This window comes from Danio rerio, chromosome 20 (assembly GCF_049306965.1).
Source record: "Danio rerio strain Tuebingen ecotype United States chromosome 20, GRCz12tu, whole genome shotgun sequence".
NCBI lineage: Eukaryota > Metazoa > Chordata > Actinopteri > Cypriniformes > Danionidae > Danio > Danio rerio.
Genome location: NC_133195.1, coordinates 25,838,362 through 25,865,000, shown reverse-complemented (window position 1 = coordinate 25,865,000; position 26,639 = coordinate 25,838,362). Strand labels below are relative to the sequence as shown.

General features: G+C 34.8%; 4 protein-coding genes across 31 annotated transcripts in view; 2 read left to right on the top strand and 2 right to left on the bottom strand.

Moving 5' to 3' along the window:
* Positions 1-9,747, bottom strand: part of fryl (furry homolog, like) — a 168,839-nt gene extending 159,092 nt beyond the window's left edge. For all 19 annotated transcript variants that reach the window (XR_012395574.1, XR_012395573.1, XR_012395575.1 and 16 more), the window contains exon 1: positions 9,480-9,747. The gene's annotated coding sequence lies outside the window, so the exon portion shown is untranslated. The remainder of the gene's footprint in view (positions 1-9,479) is intronic.
* On the top strand, positions 9,285-18,586 carry ociad1 (OCIA domain containing 1). Of its 6 annotated transcripts, none has more exons than XM_073932219.1 (9): positions 9,285-9,319; positions 10,720-10,787; positions 10,934-11,018; positions 11,132-11,185; positions 13,485-13,532; positions 13,633-13,765; positions 15,505-15,731; positions 16,111-16,266; positions 17,940-18,586. In XM_073932219.1, the coding sequence occupies exons 2-9, from the start codon at positions 10,728-10,730 to the stop codon at positions 17,975-17,977; spliced, it is 801 nt and encodes a 266-aa protein (XP_073788320.1). In that variant the 5' UTR covers positions 9,285-9,319; positions 10,720-10,727; the 3' UTR covers positions 17,978-18,586.
* A 715-nt stretch (positions 18,587-19,301) lies between these two features.
* dcun1d4 (DCN1, defective in cullin neddylation 1, domain containing 4 (S. cerevisiae)) overlaps positions 19,302-26,639 on the top strand; it is a 41,045-nt gene continuing 33,707 nt past the window's right edge. For 3 of the 5 annotated variants that reach the window (XM_073932559.1, XM_073932561.1, XM_073932564.1), the window contains exons 1-2: positions 19,302-19,411; positions 19,954-20,016. In XM_073932559.1, coding sequence (XP_073788660.1) covers positions 20,003-20,016 — 14 coding nt within the window. In that variant the 5' untranslated portion in view covers positions 19,302-19,411; positions 19,954-20,002. The remainder of the gene's footprint in view (positions 19,412-19,953; positions 20,017-26,639) is intronic. The other 2 variants (XM_073932558.1, XM_073932560.1) reach the window with 1 other exon arrangement.
* Positions 20,013-25,448, bottom strand: ociad2 (OCIA domain containing 2). Its single transcript, NM_001044856.2, is given in 7 exon segments — positions 20,013-20,965; positions 21,703-21,785; positions 21,879-22,023; positions 22,124-22,171; positions 23,063-23,116; positions 24,791-24,884; positions 25,343-25,448. Coding segments are annotated over 6 exon segments (498 nt in total). The 5' UTR covers positions 25,418-25,448; the 3' UTR covers positions 20,013-20,965; position 21,703.

Genomic DNA, 26,639 nt, shown 5'->3' with positions numbered 1-26,639 from the left:
CATAACCAATCTTCCCCTTCTTAGGCCACGCGCAAACTACGAATAGTTAATCTAACTTCCTGTTACACCAGAGCAGCCACAAAAAAAGAACTAGACTCTCACCAAAGCTTTACCGTCATAAAAAAATTCTCACACTTTACTGTGTACACACACACACCATTACAAAATGCTTAATGTATGAGAATTTATTTGTGTACACTTCCGAATTTCACGTCTATCACTTACCTTTACAATTCTGAGACACGAATTTGAATGTTGAGACATAAATGATAATAAACCCAACATAACACACAGACATAAAGAGCTACTTTCCCAGGACAAGGAGGGGCTTGTTATCTTTGGCAAGGCTGAGGACCAGCCTGAAGCCAAGCAGTAACAGAGGAAAGACAGACTGTCCAGAGCAAAGTTAAACTGAAGAACACACACATACACACACCAAAGAGCAACAGTGTAGAAAAACCTAAAAAAAGTGTACTCATCCACTTGTGAGTTCTTAAAATACTTGACTGTTAAACTACAGGCATGCACACAACCTAAATGGCACTCGAATTCCTTGTTTTGGCGCTGTTTATTTCATTAGCATCTTTGTGTTATTGTATTGTTGTGTACCTTTTTTTAAAAGTATGATTTTCTCTTTATTTACAATTGACAGTGTCCTTTTTTAACTGAAAATATCATTTACTGAGCCTAACTGACCTTAAAACCACGATACAAACTGAACCATCAGTAATCTGTACCATCACACCCCTGGATAGGGTCCAAGACTAGGGGAGGTAAATCTATGTTGCAATGACCTGATGACTGCATGCGAAACAATAAAGACTAGAGTCACATTGACTGAGCTGGACAGCAGATTACTCCCTAGGGGAGGGGAAATCTCTCTGCTGAACTCACGTCCATACATGCACAAGAATGGGGAAGAGAAGGGTCTGACAAATGAAAACAGGTCTATCAGTTTCCAACAGGGTGACCAATCAGGAAGTGTTAAGACATACATTGGCAAGAGTTACAAAATGGGATATCACTCAGACAGCTTCATCACATTCTGAATGTAAGCAGTGGTTTAATTTAAACACATTTTATTTCACATTTGATTTTATTATTCCAATTTTTATATTATTAAAATAAAATGTCTATATTTTGTTATTCTACATTTCAATCTGCATTTATTCTAAAATTACATAGATAAACAGTATATAAAAAAATATTACTTTTTTATGTGATAAATTTCATTACTTTACCCAGTTCTAGTGATGCTCATTTCGGTTAAATTTTGCCAACTGACAACTGAACTGAATATTAACTGTTAACAGATTAACATTAAATTATTATTCAATTAAAAAAAATAATTTATTTGTCAATTTTGTGTCAGATTTAACATTGCATTTTTAAATACTGATTTAAATTAACATGCAAACAGCAGCATACAGAACATATTACCAACAGAACATCTTTACACACATGCAGTGTTTTCAACAGTATAGAAAAAAAAGAATAAAAAAAAAAATTGTCCTGTCTTAATAGGGGTGTCACAATTTCGATTTTTAATCGAAATCGATTGAAATTAATGCTCAACGTTGATTATCGAATCAAAAAATAGAATCGTCGATGCTGCCACGCCCTCATGTCACGTTAGCTTGGCTTGCCAAGCGAGAAAAAAACATGCTTGTTGAAGTGCTTGTTAAACTGCAGACGCAGAAGACCCGTCGACAGAGCTTAAATCCTCTCCTCTTTCAATGAAGTCGCCGGTGTGGAAGTATTTTGGATTTCCAGTTAGTTATGTTGACAACGCTCGTGTTGTCGACAAAAAAAAACACAGTTTGCAAGCTCTGCTATGTATGTATTACGGTTGGGATGATAGACAATGGGCGCATCGCGATCCTCCGCCCCGCACCCGTTGCAAATCCGCTCGCGAAAAATACACACTCAGGCCCTGTTTACACTAATATGTCTTTGTTTTTAAATGGCATTTTAGAACAACAACGATCCACATCCACACTGGCGTGTAGCATTTCTGAGCAGCCCTCCTTCCTCACTACCACTGAAAAAGCACATCACGTGACCACACACACTCATTCACACACAGACACAGACGCACACACATTGTCATGCGCTCGAGACAGCGGGTCAAGGCAGTCAGCGAGTCAGTAGACTGCTTCCATCTTTTACTTTCACACAAGTACTTGGTTTCTGTTGGTTGTGCACCTTTTTTTACCGACGCCATTATAACGACACAGATCACTGCCAATTCACGAGTCCCGCAGAAAAAAGTGATTGACAAGTGGTAATTATGTGTGTAACTTACCTTTATTCATTTACTGTATGATTTGTTTATAAGTAAAACAAAGACCATGCAAGTCAGGTAGTTTAAACAGTAGGCTACTAATCATTAATTTGTTATTAATTAATTAATTATTCATAATCGAAAATCGAATCGTGACTTTAGAATCGAAAATGTAATCGAATCGAGGATTTAGAGGATCGTGACACCCTTATGTCTTAAACATTTTTCACATAAATGATGAATGTACAATACAAAACAAATAAACTGACTAAATCCAATTTAAAGACCGGCATAGGCACAAAGTATGCATTTAATTAATGCCAGCTGTAATTCTTAAATCACAAACCTCTGTCAACATTTTTTATAGTAATTTAATAAAAGTCATTAATTTAAAGATTATGTCTTGAGAATCGGATCTTGTGTGCTTTCATTTCCTCCGTCTCATCTCACTTTGTGTGCTTGATGAAAGACAAAGACAAGGAGCATATTTTGACTTTTTTGTAAAGTATAGGCTACTATAGCATATACAAATTTTGTTGTTTTCATATGATATTGCATTAATTTGCATACGTGTTATGTGTTGGTGCAGAGTTATGCAAAAATCAAGAAAATCGTTGGATTTGTTTGATTCGTAGATTAGGCTATGTAGGCTATTTCCAAAAAAAAAAATCAAGAATTGTGTTAGTTCAGTTCTATTTAAATAAGTAGTTTAAAAAATCAGTAAAAATCCTTTTTTGAATATAAATAGAATGTGAACAGGCCAGAGGCAAAGACAGAAGGACAGCTAATTGGCCAATTTGCTTGTTAAAAATTATTGGCAATAAATTGGTATTTTTGGGTAATAAAAAAAAAGATTAGTGCATCATACAATCTATGATAATATACTAAGACGTGCAGATCATGATTGCTAAGTTTATGGAACTTTATAAGCTAGATCTAAATGCACCACCCATTTGACCAGGATAACATGAAGAATGTGCAAGCATTGCTGTCAGAATGAGCTCATGCTGCAAAGACTGTAACATCGCTCAAAATGTTAAACCTTATCAGAGGAACAATGAAGATGAAAAAACTATTTTACAAAAAAAGGTTTAAGATGCAATTCTCTACCAACTCAAAAACATATCGGAGATAAGAATGAGCTCATACATGACAACAATCATTTTCTTCCTTACGGAAACCTTAATGACAATGCAATTAAGCTCGAGAACATAAAACACTAAACTCATGTCTCCCATCAACAGATAAGAACCCTTTATAGACCAACGTTCAGCTATACATACGCAAACAAGCGTAAAGCCACTCTTAAACAAGAAATAAACTGGCCAACTAGGTCATTGCTCTGACCTTTGACCCTGAAACTCTCTCTATACCAAGATTAAACTTTTCCTTTCACTTATAGTTAGACTATGGCTATGGTTTTGCTTTTTGTTGTGCAAGACAGTTTATAGATTAACAACACAAAAACAAAAATCATGTTGAGTGGCAGACAGATTATAGGTTGGCAGCAGCTTCTGACTACATTAGGGAGAGCAACAGCCTTGTCTGCTTTTATCTGCCCTCTGTAAATCTCTCTCCCTCTCATATGCTGATATTAGTAAGAGTAATCCCTTGTCCTTGTCTTAACTATGGAGAAAGCACCAGACGGCAGAGATCATGCAAGCATGCATGAGATCAGAACATGAGCCACAGGGATGAATTTTGGGGGAAGAGGAAGATGATTGGTCAGGGTCGGACAGAACCAGCAGCCTGGGCATTAATAATGCACTTCGTTCCCTGTGTGTGCTGATAGAGTTTCCCCTACTGCAGTACTTCACACCTGCATCCAATGCAAACTTCACCATATGTACGACAAGGCTTAAAGAGACAGTTCACCCAAAAATTTAAACTCTGACATCATTTACTTACACTTTACTTGTTCAAAACCTATTTTAGTTTCTTTCTTTTGAAAAACACAAAAGAAGATATTTAGAAGAATACTGGTATGTGACACCCATTGACTTCCATTTCTTACAGAATTTAATGGGTGGCAACAACCTGAATTTTTTCAAAATATCTTCTTTTGTTTTCGCAAACGCCATAACAAAAGCCATAAAACTAGCTATATTTAATAATAATAATAATAGTAATAATAATAATAGTAGTAGTAGTAGTAGTAGTAGTAGTAGTAGTAATAATAATAATAATAATAGTAATAATAGTAATAATAATAATAATAGTAGTAGTAGTAGTAGTAGTAGTAGTAGTAATAATAATAATAATAATAATAATAATAATAGTAGTAGTAGCAGTAATAATAATAATAATAATATACAATATTTTCGCACAAAATACATTTTGTAAAGTAAAAAAAAATCAATAAAACAATTGGTGTATAAGTAAATGTTTCAGTGTTTAACCAAGAAATAAAACGGTCGTAGTAAAATTATTAAATTAACTGTTCTGCATGCCTGACATTAATTGCATTATATACTTAGCTTTGCAATGTAAGTCAGCACTTTAACTTTTTAAATGGTAAAATACAGTTGACCAAATGCTACAAACAATTTAACTGAGAACGCTTGCACGCAACTACATAATCACATGGTAAAGTGCAAGTTCACATAACAGCTGTCATACTCAGCAGCTTATGCATCCAAACATGAATTCCAGGGATTCATTCCTAAGAGATTTGTTTTTATTTGTTTCACAATATCTATCATGTAGTTAGTCCCTGATATAAATGGGTCTTGTATCTAGAAGAATGCAGTGTTAATTTTCTTGGCAATCTCAGTGAAACAGCTGATGGCAGATCAGTGGTGTCACAACGGCACAGTAGGCGTATGGAAAATATGGTCATGACAGTCATCCGCAACGTTCTGTGGACCACCGAATACACAACTCTTGTGTCAGTTCGCTTAGCAAATGCAATTACGCAACATCCCTGAAGGGCACAAGAGGCCAGAGGCAAAATGATGTATGATTGTTTTATTTCTTCAGGGAAAAAAAAGGACCATTAAAATGCTCCTATCGTTAGTTGTAAAAAATCCAGTTCTGTAAGGCCGAGTTCCAAAATGCCCACATGTGCATTAATTTACCACCTACACTAGACTGTCTGGCCCCGTTCGTAAAAGACCCTTTTATACTGCCTCAAACAACCAATGACTCAAAAAAAGTCAAAAGAATGCATTGTTTTTTGATTCATGCTTTCATTACAAGTTACAGGGGAAGAAAAAAAAGCAGAAGAAGTGATGGATGCATTTAACAAGCCAAGCAAATACATAAACAATGGCTGTAATGTAAACTACCGTACAAGTTATCTAATTGCAGCTGTTATTATTATTATCTAATGTAATAAACGAGAAGAGAGTGTGTTAAGAGGATGTGCAACGCTGCAACCTCAGGCACATTTAGATTTAAATTAGGAGAGTCGCTGCAAACTAATTCATCTTTCCCCTCCATCCTAAATGACAAAATGATCCCACAGGATTACAAACATATTGCACTGTATCTCTTTCATTTATGTGAGACTAATTAGCAAGGGGCATTAGTTCCAGCAAAGAGACAATTACTGAGAACATCTCTTAAACACGGTAATTTACTAGGTTATCAATGCTAATAGCACTGTATACTGTCACTAGGATGCTAGTTAAAAATTTAATAGAATTAAATATTCAAGCAGCTCACTGTGTAAATTGTTGTAAGGGGTATACTCATATATCAAGCAGGGTAGCATATTGATTAGATCTGGATAATTAAGATCTGTAATTCTGTCCTTTATAGAATTATTATTAGAATCACACTACATTACACAAGATTTCTTCTCTCTTATAACCCTATTTAAACTCCCTATCAGAAATATAGAAGTCTGCTCAGAATTATACTGTGGCCATACTGATCTCAAATCATGCATTTCCAGCATGTAGAATGAATAGAAATCCTGTTGGGTTGGGGAAACAAACTGGCACAAAATCTGTAGACGGTCATGTGGAACAAATCTATATGATCAGAATGCAGCTCATGCCTAAAATGTCAATTTCACACCATCACCTCATCTTTTTTCTGCACATCTTCTGTAAACTGCAGTCTACAAATCTACTTCTTGCTGGTCATTCACCATGTTAGTTGACTGGAAAGACATATTTAGCCATGAGAGATTCTGCAAGACTTCCTGTGTTCACATTCAGGTTGCTTCAACTTGCTTGTGCATTTAATCTGTTAAGGGGGTTGCTGTTAAGTAAAAAAAGCTCAGCCCTGAACCGCAACTGTAAAAACTTCACAGGTATCACACACCGGACACATCAAATACAGTTCAACACAGCAGTCTTGCAGAGTGACGTCCTGAGCCATTGTTAGACCCCATGGACAGACGTTGAGTGGCGCCACCGTTGTGGATATTCTCACAAAAAAAAAAAAAAAAAAACAATGTGTTGAAAATTTAGAGACACGACAGCACTGCATGACCCCCTTTAGAACACGGTTTGCATTTTTGGAACAATCATTCATTCATTCATTTTCTTGTTGACCCTTTTTTCATTTTTGGAACAATATAGGAATAAAACTGTTAAATCAATAAATTATTTATTAGCATAATATTTAAAAATATTGTACTGTGAGCTAGCTATTACACAACACTGAAATTAAAAAGAAAAACTATCACTGATTCCTGCTAATGAATTTGTTTCCGACTCTTCACATTACATTTTGATATTAAGCATAGGCCAGTATATGCTTCTGACAGTTTGATAACCCTGGATACAAATATCACGGTTTCACGATATTGTGATTACTGCTCTAAAATATATGAGCAATTGCGTGCAAATGTCAACCTTGCCATGAAAAGTTTTCATCAAAATACAGAAACCAAGTGGCTACAACTGGAACCCCCTACAAAATCTGAATGGTTGGATATCATATCAAATGTTCAAAATATGGAGAGGATGACTTTTTCTTTAAAACTACAAATGGACATATACCTGCAATATTGGGAGAAATGGATTGTACTTATGCCTTTACAGAGTGTAATCTGATTTATATATGTATTTGTTCATGTGACCTGTAAGGAAATATGTGACCTGTCAACCATTCATTTAAGTTCTGGTGTTTTACTGTATTATTTACTTAATTTTATTATTTTTTTAACTTACTTTTTGTATCCCCCCCCCCTGTTTTCTTTTTTTTTTCTCTCCTTAAAAGAAATAAAAATAAAGTATAAAAAAAAAACAAAGAAAGCGTTTCTGGGTTTTTTGTGTAAGCAAGTATTTTACAGTACTTTAGAAATACTCAAAAATGCATCTGGCAAATTTTTCAAACTATTATATTTAATTTACCAAAGTCACATAAGTGGCAATTTCATATCTGTCACATCCATAATGTACAGACGTCACATCCATTAACAACACATTTTCCTTATAAATGTGAAAATGTAAAATAAAATAAAATCAATCATTTTTGTTTTATAGAGAGCCAACTCATATCCTTTTGATTATCACCTTTTTTTGTCACATCCATAACTCATGTTTATTTCCTTCATATAAAGTACAAAACATGTTGACAGACTGATATAACTGTCTCATAACTCTGTGATCAGTTGTTCTGGAAAATATAAACAAAAGTTTCAATATAATGTTAACACACTTTCTATGCGAATTTATGTTTTGAGTTTTTACTGCAAATGTCACATGCATAACGCTGGAATTGCTCGTATTCTTTTTTAACATTTGGGTAAAAAAATAATAAAAAACTTTTATCCCATTGAACAAAAATCATTTTAGTTTTTTTATTTAGGAGCAGCAAACATGTCAGGCTAAATAATTTAAATTAATGATTGACTTCTGCTGTCTTCATTAGTTTCAAAAACACTTATTTTTTTCAACACATTTAAAAAACACATTCAAAAAAATCTTACATATACCTTAGGAATGGTATAACAGAAAATTTTAGAGGTTTTAAAACCTTGATTTTTCCAAACCACAGTAAACCTTGAAACCGATTCCACAGTATGGAAACAAAACTGTTTAATCTATTATCATAAGATTTTACAGCAGGCCAGCTTTTACACAATACTGACAAGAAATAAAAAGAAAAACTATCACTCAATACTTCTTATTGATTTGTTTCTGATTCTTCACTTAAAATTACATTTACACAAGTCTTTCAGATATTGTTTACTTGTGTTATTGCATGCACTGCATTTAAAATATATATACTAAATTTAAAAGCAAAAATTTCAAGAATGTAACACCTATGCTAAAACAATCCCATGCAGCAGTCTTCCCCCCTGAACACCACTACTGTTCACAAGAGAAACACTACTGTCTTGACACTCAAAGCGGTAAGCAGGAAGAGTTTACACTTCAAGATCAGGAGTGTGAACTCTTCTCTGCTCCCTGCTGAATAGGCAGCCCTCTCTCACCAAATGCTGAGACTCTCGAGTTGTTAACATAATTTATGACTCATGCACATGTTTGCATAGGACACCAATTAACATCAGTGAGCCTTTCATCTGACAGATTTTATTAGATGGACAAGATAAGTTTGTCTAAAATGAAACAAAGCCATGTCTGCAGATTAATAACTCAACACTAACGGCTGCTCTGGTTTTACTGCATTTGTTTACATTATCTCTTAAGGAAATAAAAGAGAAAGTAAACTAACAGATTGATAATCTGGTGGTTTCAAACAAGAGGAGAGTTGTTAATGAACACGACTTGGTGGCTTTAAAACCCAGCCTAGTTACATCCTGTAACTAAAACCGCAGATCTTTACTATATAACTTATTCCTCCACTAAACATGTAACTATAACTCTATTCTAAAGAGTTTTCATAACGTCACATGCTTGCAAAAACACGGCTTCTCTCTATTTTCTGACAGGTTAAATGCAGTTTTGGCTCGCAAAAACTTACACTATGGTTTGTGCATTTAAACTATTGTTTCGTGTGGCCTATTTAACTCACGAATGGCACTAATGGTGTCTAGAAAGGCTGTCTAAGTAGACTGCTAACTATGTTTCGTGACACAACCACTGACTGTACTCATCTTCGCTTCAAATGCAGGTCAACATAACATAACTTGTCTACCAACTGATAATATCCTGCGAGGGGAAGTGCATGTGATACGACAACCGATGAGAGTTAAACAATAAGTTTACTCTCCCTGCCCAACGTTAGACGTCGGATATTTGAGGTTAGTCAAACAGAATTCGGCCTTTCTTACCTTTTTTAGAGCAGCTGCGCTTTTCCTCGTCAGTTAGCCTGCTCACGCTAGCGCTGAAAACCCGATGTCTCTTCTCTCCAAAAGATGGCGAGACCAACTCCAGCTTTACAAAAACAACATTTTACATCCGTTGACCTCTAGTGTTCGATCTTGAAGCTGATCTTCTCGGTCTTTTTTCGCAAAACACCTAAAAACTCGACGAATGACAACGTGCCCACCTCCCTGTCCATCAGATTGGAGCAGCGCTGGCTAACGGCTTTGACAATCCGCTGTTCTGATAGGGGAGTTGCTGTGTCAAGATTGCGGATCCAAGCCCCGCCCCTCGCATTCACACGCTTAACAAACGGACCGTTGTATTGGCGGATTGGGACGTCAATCAACGCACACTACTGCTGGATAGGTTGAAGGACAAGACTCCCTCGGTTTGTCATACGCGTTCGTAAGCAGCATAGACCTGATAAAATCAATCTTTTTTTAGTTCAGACCCGTTTACTGTTCGTTGTTTATGAGATTAGTTATTCTCTGTAAAGTCGGTCGATAGAAGTAATTAAATGCTATTGACATACAAATGAAAGCGATTAATAACGTACTTATACTGACACTTTAGTGTCAGTTATGATTCTATTAAGTTAAATGTAGTTTCTCTGTTCAGACTAAAGTATTTATATTGTCTAAGATGAGCATAACCATTATTTATTGCTGTAAATGGGTTATTAGTTTTAGTCTTACACATTTTCACGTGTTTGGACGCTTTTTGCCCCTTAAATAAATAAACATGAAATCACATAAAATGTTATGAATATTGTTATTTTAAAATCGCACGTTATTATTAGATGTGTATTACAAATGTTATTACAAGTCTACGTGTCGTATGAAAACAGTTCACATACAAATTTACTTATACATGTAAAGAAACTAAAAATGTATATTTAAATAATTTATTAAATTAAGAATCCGGGGAATTAAAATTAGTTTTTAATCGAAGTCGAATTTACAGTAAAGCATTCCTCATTACATAACTGTTTATACAGTAAACAAAAGCTCACAAGGCAAAACAATAAATCGAAAGAGACTTTTAATCTGTACTTCCGGCCTAACGCCTGCACTTCCGGGTTGGTCTGTTTTCCTAATAAGAGTCGACTGGAGGTCATGTCATAAAATGTGTCGTTGAACTTGTTGACTGGTAATCCGCGTAATCCCATGGCTACTGCAAAAACGTTGTTTTTGTAATTGCATCTAGGATTGGTCATGTCGCAAGCATCGTCTGGATTCACTCCGGCTGCCCAAGTCCAGCATGGGTCCAGTAAGGTAACGTTAGGCAGTAAATTCACCTGGCAGTGTTTGTAAACTAGAACTAAACTGCTCTGTCTCACGCAGAAGTACTCCAAAAAGCAGAGTGTGTCACTTAATCATCAATAGGTGTTCTTTAATTACTCATAATTTTGCCTCCTCAGGGTGCTTTTAATTCTGCTTATATTCCCACTGAAGAAGAGAAGCGTGTCTTCAGGGAGTGCAACTCAGAAAGCTTCTGGTACAGATGTGAGTAATGCTATCCAGTCATTAAATGTTGATTTTCTGCATTACGTTTTAGCCTTTGCTAGATACAGATGAGCGTTTCTGATTATGTGTTTGTGCTTTCTCATTGTCTTCAGCTTTACCATTTTCTGCAATAGCAGTCGGAATCACTCAGGTACTGGTAGCAAAAGGTATGTTCAAGTCCTATATTTCAGGTTTTTACGTCTGTTTCTCGTTCCTATTGTCATGGAAAACCTGGAATTATCAGTGAAGATTTAAAACAAAGGAAAACCTTGGAAGTTTCCATATAGAGAATATGATTATATAAATATAAATTTGTTAATTTTCTTGTCGGCTTAGTCCCTTTATTAATCTGTGGTCGCCATAGCTGAATGAATGGCCAACTTATCCAGCACATGTTTTTTGCAGTGGATAGATACCGTCCAGCTGCAACCCATCACTAGGAAACATCTATACACTCTCATTCACACACATGCACTACACACAGTTTAGCTTATCCAATTTACCTATACCACATGTCTTTGGACTGGGGGAAACTGGAGCATCTGGAGGAAACCCACACAAACACACACAAACATGCAAAATCCACACAGAAATGCCAGCTGACCCAGCGACCTTCTTGCTGTGAGGCGACAGTGATATCCACTGTGCCATAGTGCAGCCGCCTATATAGAGAATATTGTATTTCTAAAAATTCTGAGATATGCTTCTTTTTTTTTTTCTTTCTTTTTTTTTTTTAATGCGCTTAAAGTGTTCGAAAATGTATATTGTTAGATATACCTTTTGGAAAGTATATTTAGTCTCTCTTAAAATAATAATAAAGTAAAAAAAACATTTCACCCTGTTATTAATAATTACTATAAAGGTTATTGTTAATTCAGGGAAATTTAAGGGGTAGTTCACCCCAAACTGGAAAATTGTCATTGTTTATTCTCTGGGGTTCTCTGGCTAAACTATCACAGTACCAGTTATTATTAGTTTATTAGTTTATTTATTTATATAGCACATTTTTACAACACAACGTTGCCCAAAGTGCTGCACACAATCAATACTAAAAATAAAATCTACATCACATACATAGCAATTAAAACATAAGGCAAACCCCTCAACATTAAAAAGGGTAAAATACTAAAGAACAAAGTATGCATCGTTTGGTAAAAGAACAATACAAAATTTCCAATCCTATTATTATTATTAAGTAGGAAATTGTTTATTTATTTATTGTAAACGTCTACTTTTACAATGATGCATTCAAAAAACTGCAGAAATGTTCTAACCAACAGGCCAATGTCATATACTGTACAGATACATTTCCTAATAAATAACCTTCTATAAATTAAAGCATTAACGTATGCTATATATTTTTTTCACAAGCTTTAGAGACGTAACATAAATTCCACTTTTAAATAATAACTCACCTTTAGCTTTCTCACCTTTTTTTCGATGAGCCACAGCTGCGTTGGCATAAATGTTTTCAAAGTGCACTGCGAAGGGAACGTAATTGTCAATATGATGATCGCTAAATCTGAACTGTTAAAATAGTTTAAAAGCAAATTGCAGCTAAGAGTGATGCCTTTTAATGTTTTTTTAAATCATTCTAAGTTTAAATGTTAGAATGTTCTAAATGAATAGGGGATAGGATAGGTTAACTGGGAATCACACATAGGCAGGAACTATGCTTCTAACTACAGCTCGAGATGTGTAGTTGGAAAAGTGCAAGTTTGCGAATGTTTGTTGGAACTCTGGATTTGGAACACACCAAATCAAGGAACTATGGTTGTAACGACGGAACTTGCGACCTTAGTTGGCTAAGGATGGTTTTCAGAAATGCAACCCATGGACAGTCCACTTTTGTATAAACTTTATCGTTTTGCTTAACAGAAAGAAAGAATGTAAGCACCAAACAAATCTAGGGATCACTCACTCGAGGGTCCTGTGATCTCAATGAGAAATCCAAAAAATGTATACAGGACTGGAAAAATCAGGGCATGTTTAACCAATGACAGGATTTATTTTTTGAGCGACAATGATTATTATTAGGTAATTAAATGCAGTATGTATATATTTAATACGGTTTCCAATAAAAATAAAAGCAGTAAGATCAACCAATTATGCATACGCATTTCAATCATTTTAAAAACAAATGAAACCTTTTTTTAGGTTATTTTTCTGTCACTTTGTTAAAAGATCATTACTTGGTGCATTAAGAGACTGAAATTCTTATTAATTGAGCGATTCAGAAACATGATCCCTGCTTTATTTTATTTATTTAGAATTTATAATTTAGGCTTTTCACATATAAACGTTGATTAAAGCACATACACTGAGTGCATTAAATATGACAAACAGCAGCTCAAATGCTGTTTACTTGTGTTCATCATCTTATCAAAAGTTACATTTTTGGACAAACTAACCCTTTATTTAAAACAAAAGTAAAGAAATTCTCTTATTGTTATTATTTTTCCATAGGAATGCTTTCTCCATCTCCACGATTTGGTGCGCTTCCTAAAATTGCCTGTGAGTATAAAGAACATCAGACAGCACAAAATTATATAGAAAGCAATATAAAAAAAGATTGTACGGAAATTGCCATTTTCAATAAAGGATTGTTGTGCAGTTGCTGGCATATTTGGATACATCGGTGGAAAAATGTCTTACGTGAGGGTCTGTCAAGAAAAGTTTATGAAACTGGAGAACTCTCCACTGGGAGAGGCATTACGACAGGGACGTCTGCGTCACGTGTCTTCTGAGTAAGTTTGTGTTTTCGAATACATGCTCGATTCGTTCATTCTAGTCTTTATTTATTTATTTTTTGTTAATTGTTTTGCTTTTTAAAATGTTTTAATGGCTATATTACATTTTCATATTTATTATATAACTTTAAACAATTTATAAAAAGATTCAGCACTTGCTGCAGAAAACGCCACCAAAACATGACACTTCCACATTTCACTGAAGTCTACACACGTTTTCCCTCAAATTAAGATTTGAGGTAAATTAGGGTAATTAATGCCAATGCATTTTATTCAAACTCTTATTGGTACCATTTAACACTGAATAAAGCACATAATCAGCACCTGAGGTGATCATTGCCATTGTAGTGTATGCTGTTATTCCAGCCATGATGTTGCAGAAATATAAACCATTTCTAATGGCCACCATTGGTGGTTGGGGGAGTAACATGGAAAACCTACCTTTAATCGGATGTTGCAGTGCCACGTCACATGTAGTTGGGACAGGGTGTAGACAACTTACAATATTCTATAAATTGCAGATTTGGACAGATAAACTTCTCTTGCTGAGGCTGAAAGGCCTTCATCTAGACAACCTGCTGTCGGAGAGTTTCAATTACTTCAAAACAGAGTTAAATCAAGTTTGTTAGATATTTACCATCTGATTAACAGCAATATTTAAGGCAGAGATTCCCAAAGTGGGACCCCCTTGCCAAAGTTGGCCCACTGTAACCTTTGATTTGGTCCACCATCCCATCTGAGAAGAGAGTGAGAATAATTTAGTGAGTTGGGGAGAATGCCTTTAACAGAGATCAAATGTAAAATGTAATGTAAAATATACTGTATTAGTTAATGTAAACCAAAGTTTTCTTGTCATTTTAAAATATTATTGAATAAATAATGAAATTACACATGGCAACTTTATTTATCTTCAATCAAATCAAATTTGTTATTTGACCCTTCATAAGAAAAAGTTTGGGCACCCCTGATCTAAGGGGTTCCTATAATTTTAATTCGATTAGTATTTGCATCTAATCGAATGTTTTTTTTTCTACTATGCTTCAGAATATATTCAGTAGTCAACATTTGAAGTGGTTCAAAACCTTTCATCAAAGTATTTCTAAAACAATCCATCATCAATTGTTTTTGAACTTTTGAAGTTTTTCAAAATTGTCCTAACACCTTAATATAACTCTGCTCTTTTACACTCGTTACACTGTAAAACAAAAATCTGTAAAAATGTACAGTAAAAAAATCATTCATTCAGTCATTTACACAACTGCTTAACACCATCATGGTAACACACATAAAAATAAATTAATGCAATAAACATTTTATATATATATATATATATATATATATATATATATATATATATATATATATATATATATATATATATATATATATCTTGTTTTATGTAACATTAAACTCTAATGTACTTAACTGATGAGCACAAAAAAAATTTAATAAATAAATAAATAATAACAATAGAGTGTCTTGTGGGGAATTCTGTGAAAGTCAATTTATGTTTATTAATCATATTTATCTAGGCAAATTACTGTTAACCAGGTTACAGATATTTAATTGAAATTACGGTAATCTTTTACAGTGTAGTATTTAACTTTAAATGGGGCTAATCAGTGACCTCGGAATTTATACAATTGTAGATTGTTCTGTACCTTTACTATTTTGTGATTTCCTATGTCAAGTAAATAATTTCTTTATTTTTTTACACAATGATATTTGTTTCATAGGATGAACCAACCCGATTTTGATCCAAACTCATCTGAATCTCAGCAGCCTGGTTCAGAGTCCGTCCAACAGCCTGCGACAGAAGTCAGCTCTGCAACTGAGAGCTACAGCAGCTACACCAGCGATTACACCTACAGTACCCCATCTCAATCATACGAAACCACTCCTTTCAGCTCTGGATTCAGTGATTCTGGTCCTGCTAACATCAGGGATGATTTACCCTCGCAAGGTACTGCAATGCTTGCTCATGAACACCATTAGTCTGTTAGACAAATCTAGTAAACAGACTCTTGAGATTCAGAGTAGGGTTAACCAAACCCAAAACAAACCACTCAGTTTTACATTGTTCAGATGGCTTATGTTGTTCTAAAATGTACAATGCTGAAGAACCCTGCTAAAAAGCACCCTCATTAACCTACAAAACAGACTTTACTCAAGCTAAACATAAATTTAACAGAGTACTCGCTGTAATCTTTCTTCAGCAGGTCCTCCAGATAAATTTCCCTGAATAAATACAAATTTGTATACAGTTGGCAAAGGGAAAGTACATTTGTCACTGAATAAGGACTTGGTAGATGTTTAACCAGTAGTTTGCATTTATTCTAAAGCGCCACTCTATATGGAAGAGGATGTGCCCAAGAGAAAGCCAGTGTTGTATGAGGAACTGCGTAACAAGAACAGGGAGAACTATGAAGTCACGCTCCCACAGAAAAACCAAACGCAAATGAAACCACAAATGGAGGTGATGCAACCCAAAAAGGAAGGTGAGCTTCTGTAACCGATAACTTGTAAGGAAGTCTGTTGAAGCAATGAAGTGTGAGCCCTGTAGAGATTTTTAAAGCCTATAAAAAGTTTCATCGATTATCTAACTGATAAATATGACAGCACCCATGAAGTAATTCAGTTCAGAGTGTCAGTTGGGTTGGCCAATGTGAAATTTAGGGCCATGTACTAGGCACGATAACCTTTTTAAAGGTAAAACACAGTTTGGAAAAGTCAAGATTTAAAAAAACCAATACAATTTTCTGCTATACCATACCTACAATATATTATATATGAGATTTTAATTATTTATTTTGTTTCGTTTTTAAGTACAACAGTGCCTCCAGCATGAAAGATATCCAAAGATGTCGTTTAAATTGTAAAGAAATTTGTGTTTCTGACACTAATCAAGACAGCAGAAGTCAATTATTCATTTGAATTATTTAGCCTGACATGTTCACTGTACCAAAATAAAATTAATTGGCTGCGTTCGAAATGGCCTACTATTCAGTAGATGCTGCATGTGAATTCGAATTTACTATGAGACCGCTAGAAAACTATACTGTATGAATGTGAATAGTATGAATGGAGCATGGACTTACTACGGATGCCATTTTGTCATCATCACGTGTACTACCTATGTCACTCCCATTCCTAAATTGTCTTGCGGTGCATCATGGGATAGTGTAGTGTCCATCAGATGCTCACTTGTGAATTTTGCCAGAAGCAGTAGGTCAGCTAGATACTGTTTTTTAAATTCTATGAATTCGGACATACAACTCGACGCTCATACTGTTTTTGGTGTACTGTATAGTATGGAAGTATATGATTTCGGATGCAGCTATCATGTTAAAAGCGGGAAAAAGTTCTTATTTTTTAGCCAGATATTTAAAAAGAATATATTTTAGAGCATTAATCACAATACCGTGAAACGGAGATATTTTTTATCCAAGGTTATCATACTGTTAGAATCTCATAGCGACCCATGCCTATCATGAACATTTTTGGAGGTGGAACCGTACACATAATTACTGTTTGTTTCCCATCTCTGCTTTGAAGTCACTGATTAGCTTGTTTTTGTCACATTGTTAACATAAAGTATCTTATTTTACCTTATTAATAAGTAGTTTAGTAAATTTCGGCTTTATCTTTAAATAAAATCTATAAAAATCAGCTAATACTTATACTGTAAAGCATTAATATAATGTAGCTACAACAGTAAGGCCTATAATTGGCAACATAGCCTAAAATAAAAAAAATCAGTTGCTTGTTTTTAGTTGGTAAAAATTACAAATCTGACATCTTCCAAACAGGGAAAACCACTAACAATCAAGAACGGATGATTCATTGGTGTCATGGCTTTGCAATAAAAAAATGTTGTTATTATGGAAGTCAATAGGGCAAAAACAGCCACTAAAATGACGAAAGGGTATAGTTAATTTGAATGATGCACACGGATTAGAAAAGATACACAAAGATGCGTTTATTTGATGCATAATGTGCACCAAACCAAAAGATCTCCACCAGAAATTTAAGTAAGAATATGTGAATATTTTGAATACACTTTGCTTATTGGAACTTTTGCTTAACTTTAATTGGGTACTAAATACTTTATAATCCTTTAATGTCCCTGTATCTTTTAATCTGTAAGCCGATTTCTTTCTTACTCCTCCAGCTAAAAAGAACAAGTATGGTGATTCCTGGGAAGAGTAAGAGAATCAGATGACTGAAGAACTCCAAATGGCTGTGGTGTTTCCTCGCCTCATCCTGCCGGATCAGACCAAATATCTGATTTATAATGCTGAATTGAAGATGAATGTATTTTAAGGAGCAAGGCCTTGGAAATGAATGCAAATTTTGTAGAATCAAGTCTATTTGCTCAGATAAAATATGTAATCTTGGCTTCTTGTTTGTCAATTTAAGTATCAGTGTTAGGAGAAATGATTTCCAACAAAACCTTTTTCAAACATAATAATAATTTAAATATAATATAAGTGTAATAGATGCCCAGGAATGGCCATGTAACAAATAAAACCATCAAAAGTTGATTCTCCACTGAAAATTTAGTTCAACGCAGTTTTAAAGCTATGCACAGGTTACTGTTATCATGACAGTGTTATGACTGTAGATGTGTTTAGACTTGGACCCATGATAATCATGACATCATCGTTAACTGATGTTACAGTTTATAGTCTTGTCCTCTAAGCTGGAAATAAGAGATGAGGATTTCATTGTACTGAAGTTCATTTTATTCTCATTTTAAATGAAGATTTTTCATTCAGATGTTCAGTTATTTCAAATAAAGCTGGTGAAATCTGCAAACCCCTTTGAACCTCTTTTGTTATTTGGGTGTATATATTTGAGGTCAGAATTATTAGCCCCCCTTTGATTTTTTTTTTTTTCTCTTTTTTTATTTCCCAAATGATGTTTAACAGAGCAAAGACATTATCAAAGTATGTTTGATAATATTTTTTTCTTCTGGAGAAAGTCTTATTTGTTTTATTTTGGCTAGAATAAAAGCAGTTTTTAATTTTTTAACCCCATTTTAAGGACAAAATTATTAGCCCCTTTAGGCAATTTGTTTTGATAGTCTACAGAATAATATACAATGACTTGCCTAATTACTCTAACCTGCCTAGTTAACCTAATTAACCTAGTTAAGCCTTTAAATGTCACTTTAAGCTGTATAGAAGTGTCTGGAAAAATATCTAGTCAAATATTATTTACTGTCATTGCAAAGATAAAAGAAATCCATTATTAGAAATGAGTTTTTAAAACTATTATCTTTAGAAATGTGTTGAAAAAAACTTCTTATTAAAAAGAAAACGAATAAAGCAAACGAACTAATAATTCTGACTTTAACTGTACGGGAGTGGGGGACCTGTCCCTTTCCATCCGAGGGTTGTCCCTACACACACACACACAAATTAAAAAAATTAAATAAAAACTCTAGATAAAATAATTGTTTAAGTAGAAAGAAAACCGCATTTATCATTTAAAATGCATTTAAAAACATGATGAGTTCCCCCTCAACTTCCTCAGAGTGGTTCGGTCCACTGTGTGCTTTCCATCATCTCGCCTGCTTGATCACACACACGCACGTCAGGAGTGGCTGGCTGCGGCTGAGTTAATGTTGAATTTCAGTAAGTAAGTAGGGGATTTTATTCACCTTAAATAAAGCGATTCTCTTAATGTAGTTAATAAAGACTCGTTCATAAATTAGTTGCGGCAAAAATGCTGATTACCCATGTAATTGTCCATGAATCTGCTGTATTAGCGATTAATATCTAGTTAACGTTAGCTTGTTGCTAACGCTAAAGTCGTTTCCCATGCATGCATTGTTTCATTTGTGACGACTTTGTTTAATTAGTTTCTATTCTATTTTAAGTGACTTAATTAATTTAAAATTAAAATGTTAACCTTTTTTAATTCTTTTTTTATGATTATTTTTATGATAGTTTTGCATTCTTTATGTAAAGCACTTTGAATTACCATCGTGTATAAATTGTGCTACAGTATAAATAAACTTGCCTGGCAGTGTTATGTATTGGATAAAATGACAGAGAAAATGGAAATAAGATCATTTTTCACTGCAGCTAAACACCTAGTACAAAAAGTTCACATATTGGCTTTAAGAATGAGTGCTTGATAAAATACTAACGTTAATGTCACAATATCAATCACACCAGGCAAAGGAGAAAGAAATGATTGAGGAACAGGCAGAGCAGGGTCAGTCAGATGTACAGTGTCAGGTAAGGGTGTTGTGCTTTATTGAGGGTATAATGACTATTCTTTTGGGGGTGAACAACTTTTAAAATGTTTTCGGAGTTGTGGCTGTTTAGCAGACGAACCTCACAGGTTCACTGATTTACAATATGATCGGTCATTTTAACGTTTTTAAAGTTAGTTATTATGAGTATGGAAAATGTACTTTGCTGCATTTATTCTGCTTCAGGAGTCAGTCTATTGAATGTAAACGACACAACAAACAATGCAATAAATAGTTTCGAAGAAAAATTTGCTTTGCCATTGAACCTGAGAAAAACTTTGAGAATAATCATAATGACGTAGTCTCCATGCTATAATAATAATTTTGATAAAACCATTTTTAACTGTGGGGACAAATCTTTAATAGTACAATTCAGCTGTATTATTTGTGTCCCCTTCAAAAAAATGCTCGAAAGAAATTTAATATTTATTGTCCCCCCTACTGTTAAATCAGATTTACGCCCATGTATAGTATGATGATGCCATAAAACTGAATCAAAACCTCCAGAAATTTGGAAAGCTGAGCAGATACCGTTGGTGTATATATCAATATAAGAGCTTACTCGTCCACCTTAATTGTATGTAAAACACTGTACTTGAGACCAACAACAGTAGCTTTCATCGCTTATTGTTATCTTCAAAATACCTCATGCGCAAACCACATTTTTAGTGCACTGTTGTTTGACACACCTACAGCTCGTTTCAGTCAATGAACCTGTTGCACAAAGGTTCACAGCGAAGCATAGTTACAATGGACTGTGGTGTCTTGGCGCCCCCTGCTGGTTAGTTACCTTTAGGGTCCATTACAGATGATTTCAGCTGCCTCCTGTTGCATCATATTTTAAACAAACATTCAGTCTTTAATCATTTGATTTTATTATAAACAAAAAACAACATGGTTTAATAAGTGGCTTCCTGCTGAAACTCAAAACCCTACGGGGAGAAAGAAAGAAATAAAGTATTACTTTTAGTCTGAATTACATAGTGCAATGTCCTTTTGAACATAAGCCATATAAGTTGTTTAAGTAGGCGTGGTTTAGGATTCAAATTAATAGCAGCCAGTAAGTTTGGTTTAGAATGCAATGGAGTAGTAGTGGGTGTAGTTTAGGTGTAATTGTGTTTAGATGTAAATTAAGTGAGTGTGTAGTAAAAATTAAAATCAGTAGTGTTGATGGGTGGGGTTTAGAATGAAATTTTCACTGGTGTGTATATGAGAATGTAAGAGTAGTGTGTGTTAGAATGTAAATATCTGATGGGTGGGGTTTAGAAGAATGCCAATATAGAATCTGGTGGATGTGGATTAAATATGTAAATTACTAGTTGTGCTAGTTGTGTATACTTTTGTAAATTTAAATGGACAGTGAAGGTGGGTGTGGTTTAAAATCTATCAATAGTAGTAATGGATGTGGTTTAAAATGTTTGACTAGTAGTAATGGGTGTGGCTTAGAATCAAACAGTGCTGGTGAGTGTACTTTAGAATGTAAATGAACAGTGGGAGGGGGTGTGGTGGGTGTAAAATGACTAGTGATAGTGTGGGGGGTGGTGTGTGTGTGTGTGTGGGGGGGGGGGGGGGGGGGTGTTAGTGAACAGGTGCTGACTGATGTGGGCCATGTAGCTCTTCTGTGTTGATGTAAATGGGTGTGTTTGGGTGTGCTTGTGTTTTTTTTTACCTCAGCTCTGAGTGGGTGCATCAGGTACTGTTGCAGCCTGTGCTTCTTGTTGCTTGCACTTTTCACACACATGGATGCAATGGCTGTTGAAAGTAAAATAAATATTTTAAGCAACCAAAAAATCAGTTCACTGCATGCAATTATTTCACGAATAACAAACACATTAGGATACTTACTTATGCCCAGGTCTAAAGCCACCAGGTCCAAAGCCAGGGCCACCAAAAGCTTTTGTGAACTCTGGTCCCAGTTTGTTGTTGAACTTCTCTCTGCAGGTCCCGATATACGAAGCTTTGCCTACTGCAAAACCCACAATACCCGCCACTGCAGAAGAAAGTGCACAGTAAAGAAGAGTAAAGTAATGATACATTTGCATAATAATGGGGTGTGAGAATGTACATTATTATTCGCAACAGTGACTTACAAATCAGTTTAGGGAAATACCCAAATCGCTTGGACTGTTTCCAGACACCTGTAAAACAAGGTCAGTGAATGATCAGTGTTCAATTTATCAAAATAAAATGAGTGATCTAAAGATTTTGAAGGCTGCTCACACTGAGAGTTTAAGACCCATGTATTAGACCTATTGTGAGTTCTGAACTCTTTGTGTGTGTGTGTGTGTGTGTGTGTGTGTTTGTGTGTGTGCGCGTGTGCGTGCGTGTGTAAAAAAAGAAAAAAAGGAGAACTGAGCCTGTCACTTACCTTTGAGACATTTAAAATCTCCATTTTTTTCATAACATGAAAAAAATGTTGAAAAATATTGGTAAGCAATATTGGCTTTGGAGCTGCAATAAATGGTCTGTAAATATGTCTAAATTCCAATTTAGATGCAACTTCAAAAAATCAAAATATAAGCATGACCATTGTAGCTTAAAGTGTCTGAATAATAAATTATGTTGCATCAAAACAAAAATCTTTCTAAAGCTACAATTTGTAAATGACTACTTGATGCTTTTAAAATATTTTTGACTTTACATTTATTTTGTGAAAATTTCTTAATTTAATAAGTGATCAATTTGCAACAAATTAATCAAATCACAATGTTACATAATTACATTGATATAACTATTGTTTTTTATTTATATTTTTAGATCTTCCATTTTTATGTAATGATTCTTCATAGTTTATCTATATTATACTTTTCAGATAATCATTTCAACATTAGTTACTTATGTACATCAAGTTAACTAAAATAAATATTACAAATCTAGCTATAATAACCCTGATTATTGCACATGTGTTACACATGTCAGAATTACAATCTATTGCATCATCTGAAACGAAACTGCCCTGAACTCAGGAATTAAAACTCAACAGCTTTGTGAAATGAACGTTTTTTTAAATATTTTGTAGGCTGTCTTACCACTGTATATGAGACCACCAGTCACAGCCATGCTGCCGGCAGAGAGAGGAAGAGCTGTGGAGATATTAACAGATCAGTGCTTAAAAACAATACTTCAAATTCACATTTGAACATTCATTCACTTTCTTGTCGGCTTAGTCCCTTTATTAATCCGGGGTCGCCACAGCGGAATGAACCGCAAAATTATCCAGCAAGCTTTTTGACACAGCGGATGCCCTTCCAGCCACAACCCATCTCTGGGAAACATCCACACACACATTCACACACACACTCATACACTACGGACAATTTAGCCTACCCAATTCACCTGTACCGCATGTCTTTGGACTGTAGGGGAAACCGGGGCACCCGGAGGAAACCCACACAGAAACGCCAACTGAGCCGAGGTTCGAACCAGCGACCTTCTTGCTGTCAGGCAACAGCACTACCTACTGCGCCACTGCCTCGCCCTTGAACATTCATCTAAATGCCAAACAGCACACATGCTTAATTTAGTTATGGTAATTTTAGATCTAAAGATCAACACTCAATGGAAGTACATAAATGATCAGTAAGGGAGGCGCTTTACTTCAAAATGAGGCAATCCGCAGGACACTTCCACCATTCTTACAGAGGTTCTGACATCAGGAATGATCCCCACCCTTACTACAAAGAGGCTGGTGGTACAAAATAGTCTTTATAAAACCATCATTCAGTATCTTTAATCAGCAGTTCATTCCGCTAGCTATACCCCTGATAAAGCAAGGACCACGAAGACTGAAGGAGGGAGTGAGTGAGTGAGCGTATCTTAAACATTTTACCATCCAATACCAAATAACTGGCTACTTTAGACAACTGTATTCCAGATCACTGTCAACGCTAAACAACAGGCAGATAACATGAGGCTTATGTCTCCCCAACACAAACAGTGCTGTGGTTAAACCAAATTCCAGCCATGTCAAAACATAAGCACTGGATAATAAATGCGTTAGTCCTTATTTGGAAGAACATTCTTGAAAATACGTGCACACACCTGTCGAATCCCTTTTCACCAAAGCAAACAACCTGTGAAGATCATTCAGAGGAGAAGCTCTCTGTCTGTTTTGTACTTACAGAGTTTTAAAGGGGGAAAAGTTCACTCAAAAATTCTAGAACAATCATTCAACCATTTCCACCCAAACAATCCCAAAAGAAAAAAAAAAATCAGTTGTACAGTATAGTAAATATACAGCTTTTTAAAATCATACCGTAGAAAGTTACTTTAATTCTAATAGCTTTGGTAATACAACCACTATATTATTATAAACAAATTACCCATTGTTGTTCTGAGTTTTCAATTCACTATAGGCTTTATTATGCTATACCACAGTTCACTGTAGTAAAAACCAAGGTACAATAAAGTATTTATTAGCGTTTATTAGGAAATGATACTACGGTAAGCTGTAGCCTTCATTAACAAAGAGTTGTAATTACTATAATATATACAGTATAAACACTTTACTACGGTTCATAGTTTTTACTATAGATTATATTTACTATATACAATATTTACTATGGAGTACCATAGTATGTTTTTCATGGGATGGAGGTCAGTGGAAGCCAAAATTGATTTTTGTTAAATATGTTTAGTGTTTTACAGAAAAAAAAAAAGATTTTTCAATGACACGAGAGTAAACATTATTTGCATTTACACTTTTTTTCAGTGCACTCACTATATGTGATAGTAAATAATTTCAAGTGTCTCTTTACCTCGATACCAGAAGCTATCATGCTGGCATTCCATCCATATCTGCTTCACATCTTCTCTGGGAAAGCGTGGATCAGCTATGGGGCACTGAAATTGCTGTAACAGCAAATGTTTGGAGAAAAGTATCACTGATTTTTCTTGTATGGAGACATTTGTAAAGATTTTTTGATTAATCAAGCTACTTTGTGAGTAAAACATTCACCACATGGTATTTTCAAAACTAGCTGGCTTGGAAAGATAATCAACATTTCAAGCTCACTTCTAAATGTACACTTCAGTTTCCTGACTCTGTGCAAACACCAAGAGCAGATACACAAGCCTCATAGAAAGTGAGGTGAACATCTGGTTACTATCATTAAACATGTAATCAACCACATGAACGTTGGTCTATAAGCAAACATTCAAATCCATAATTTTACAAGCTTTTTATTGGACTTTGACACTGCTTTCCATGTTGAATATCTTCATTACCAAATGAAGACTATTTAAAAGTATCTTACAATAAGGAACAGAAGTATTCAGAAAGATAAACAAACCTCTCGACATGCACTTACCTTCCATCCAGGACGGCCGGATTTTGTGTCCACGGCTGATTCTCCTCCTGTGCTCTGATTACCTTCAGTGCTCATGTCTTCACTGTTTTTCTTTGACGACTGCTATGTCTTCATTCAGTCCACTTTCTGTTTATCTTTTGACCTCAAAATTCTCCTCCCCCTCCTTAGTTAACTTGCCTTGCTCCTCCCATTGGGGCCACTCCAGTGCTGTGATATCGAGGACTTCTTTGACTTTACGTAGTAGATGCAACCCAGTGCAATCTCATGGCTGCACTGCAGATTACACATGAGCGTTGTGCTATTTCAGCATGGACAATAATCACTGAATTTAATGTTTTTAGTTTGTTAGTTTAGTGTTTTTAATTGTTTTAATAAAACATCAGTAGACTTGAGAATGTTTGGTTTCTGTATGGTAAACTGAGTACATTAGAAAAACGTTTTGCTTTTTTAATCACAAAAACTAGATGCTTAATTTGAGGTAACTTTGACGTGATATTTATTTTGATTTTCCCAGAGATGGGTTGTGGCTGGAAGGACATCCGCTGCGTAAAAACGTGCTGGATAAGTTGGCAGTTCATTCCTCTGTGGCCATCCCGGATTATTAAAGGGACTAAGCTGAAAAGTAAATAAATGAATGAATTAATTAATTTTGATTGTGCATTGAAATGTTACATATTGGTAATAGCCATAAGTAGTTTATATTTTCCACAATTAGCTCATAAACATAAGGTGTATTTTTGTCTCAACTGTTCTCATGTAGAGTACAGTTGAGACACCACTGAATAATTCTCTATTGCTGGCTAAATATGTATTGCAAACATAATAATGTAGAGTTGTGCATTTTTCAAATTATTGTTTTATTTATTTACTTTATTTAAAAAAGATTCAGTTAAAAAGATATAAGAACAAAATTTATTCATTTATTCATTTTCTTGCCAGGTTAGTTCCTTTATTAATCTGGAGTCGCCACAGTGGAACGACTCGCCAACTTATCCAGCACGTTTCACGCAGCGGATGCCCTTCAAGCCATAACCTATCACCGGAAATCATCCACACACAAGACCAAAATATTTAACACTATAAAAGATTATGCTAGAAGCACAAAATGTAAACATAACAGTAAAAAGAACATGGAAATAGTTAAATAAAACAACAAAAAGTAAAAATATTATTTTTACACACAGAAAGAGCGGTATTTCTAATATCATTACATTAAGCACAGAGGTTTTTTATACTTTACAGACATATTAAGTCAGTATATTTACCCCATACATAATTGTTTATTCTATAAGCCTAC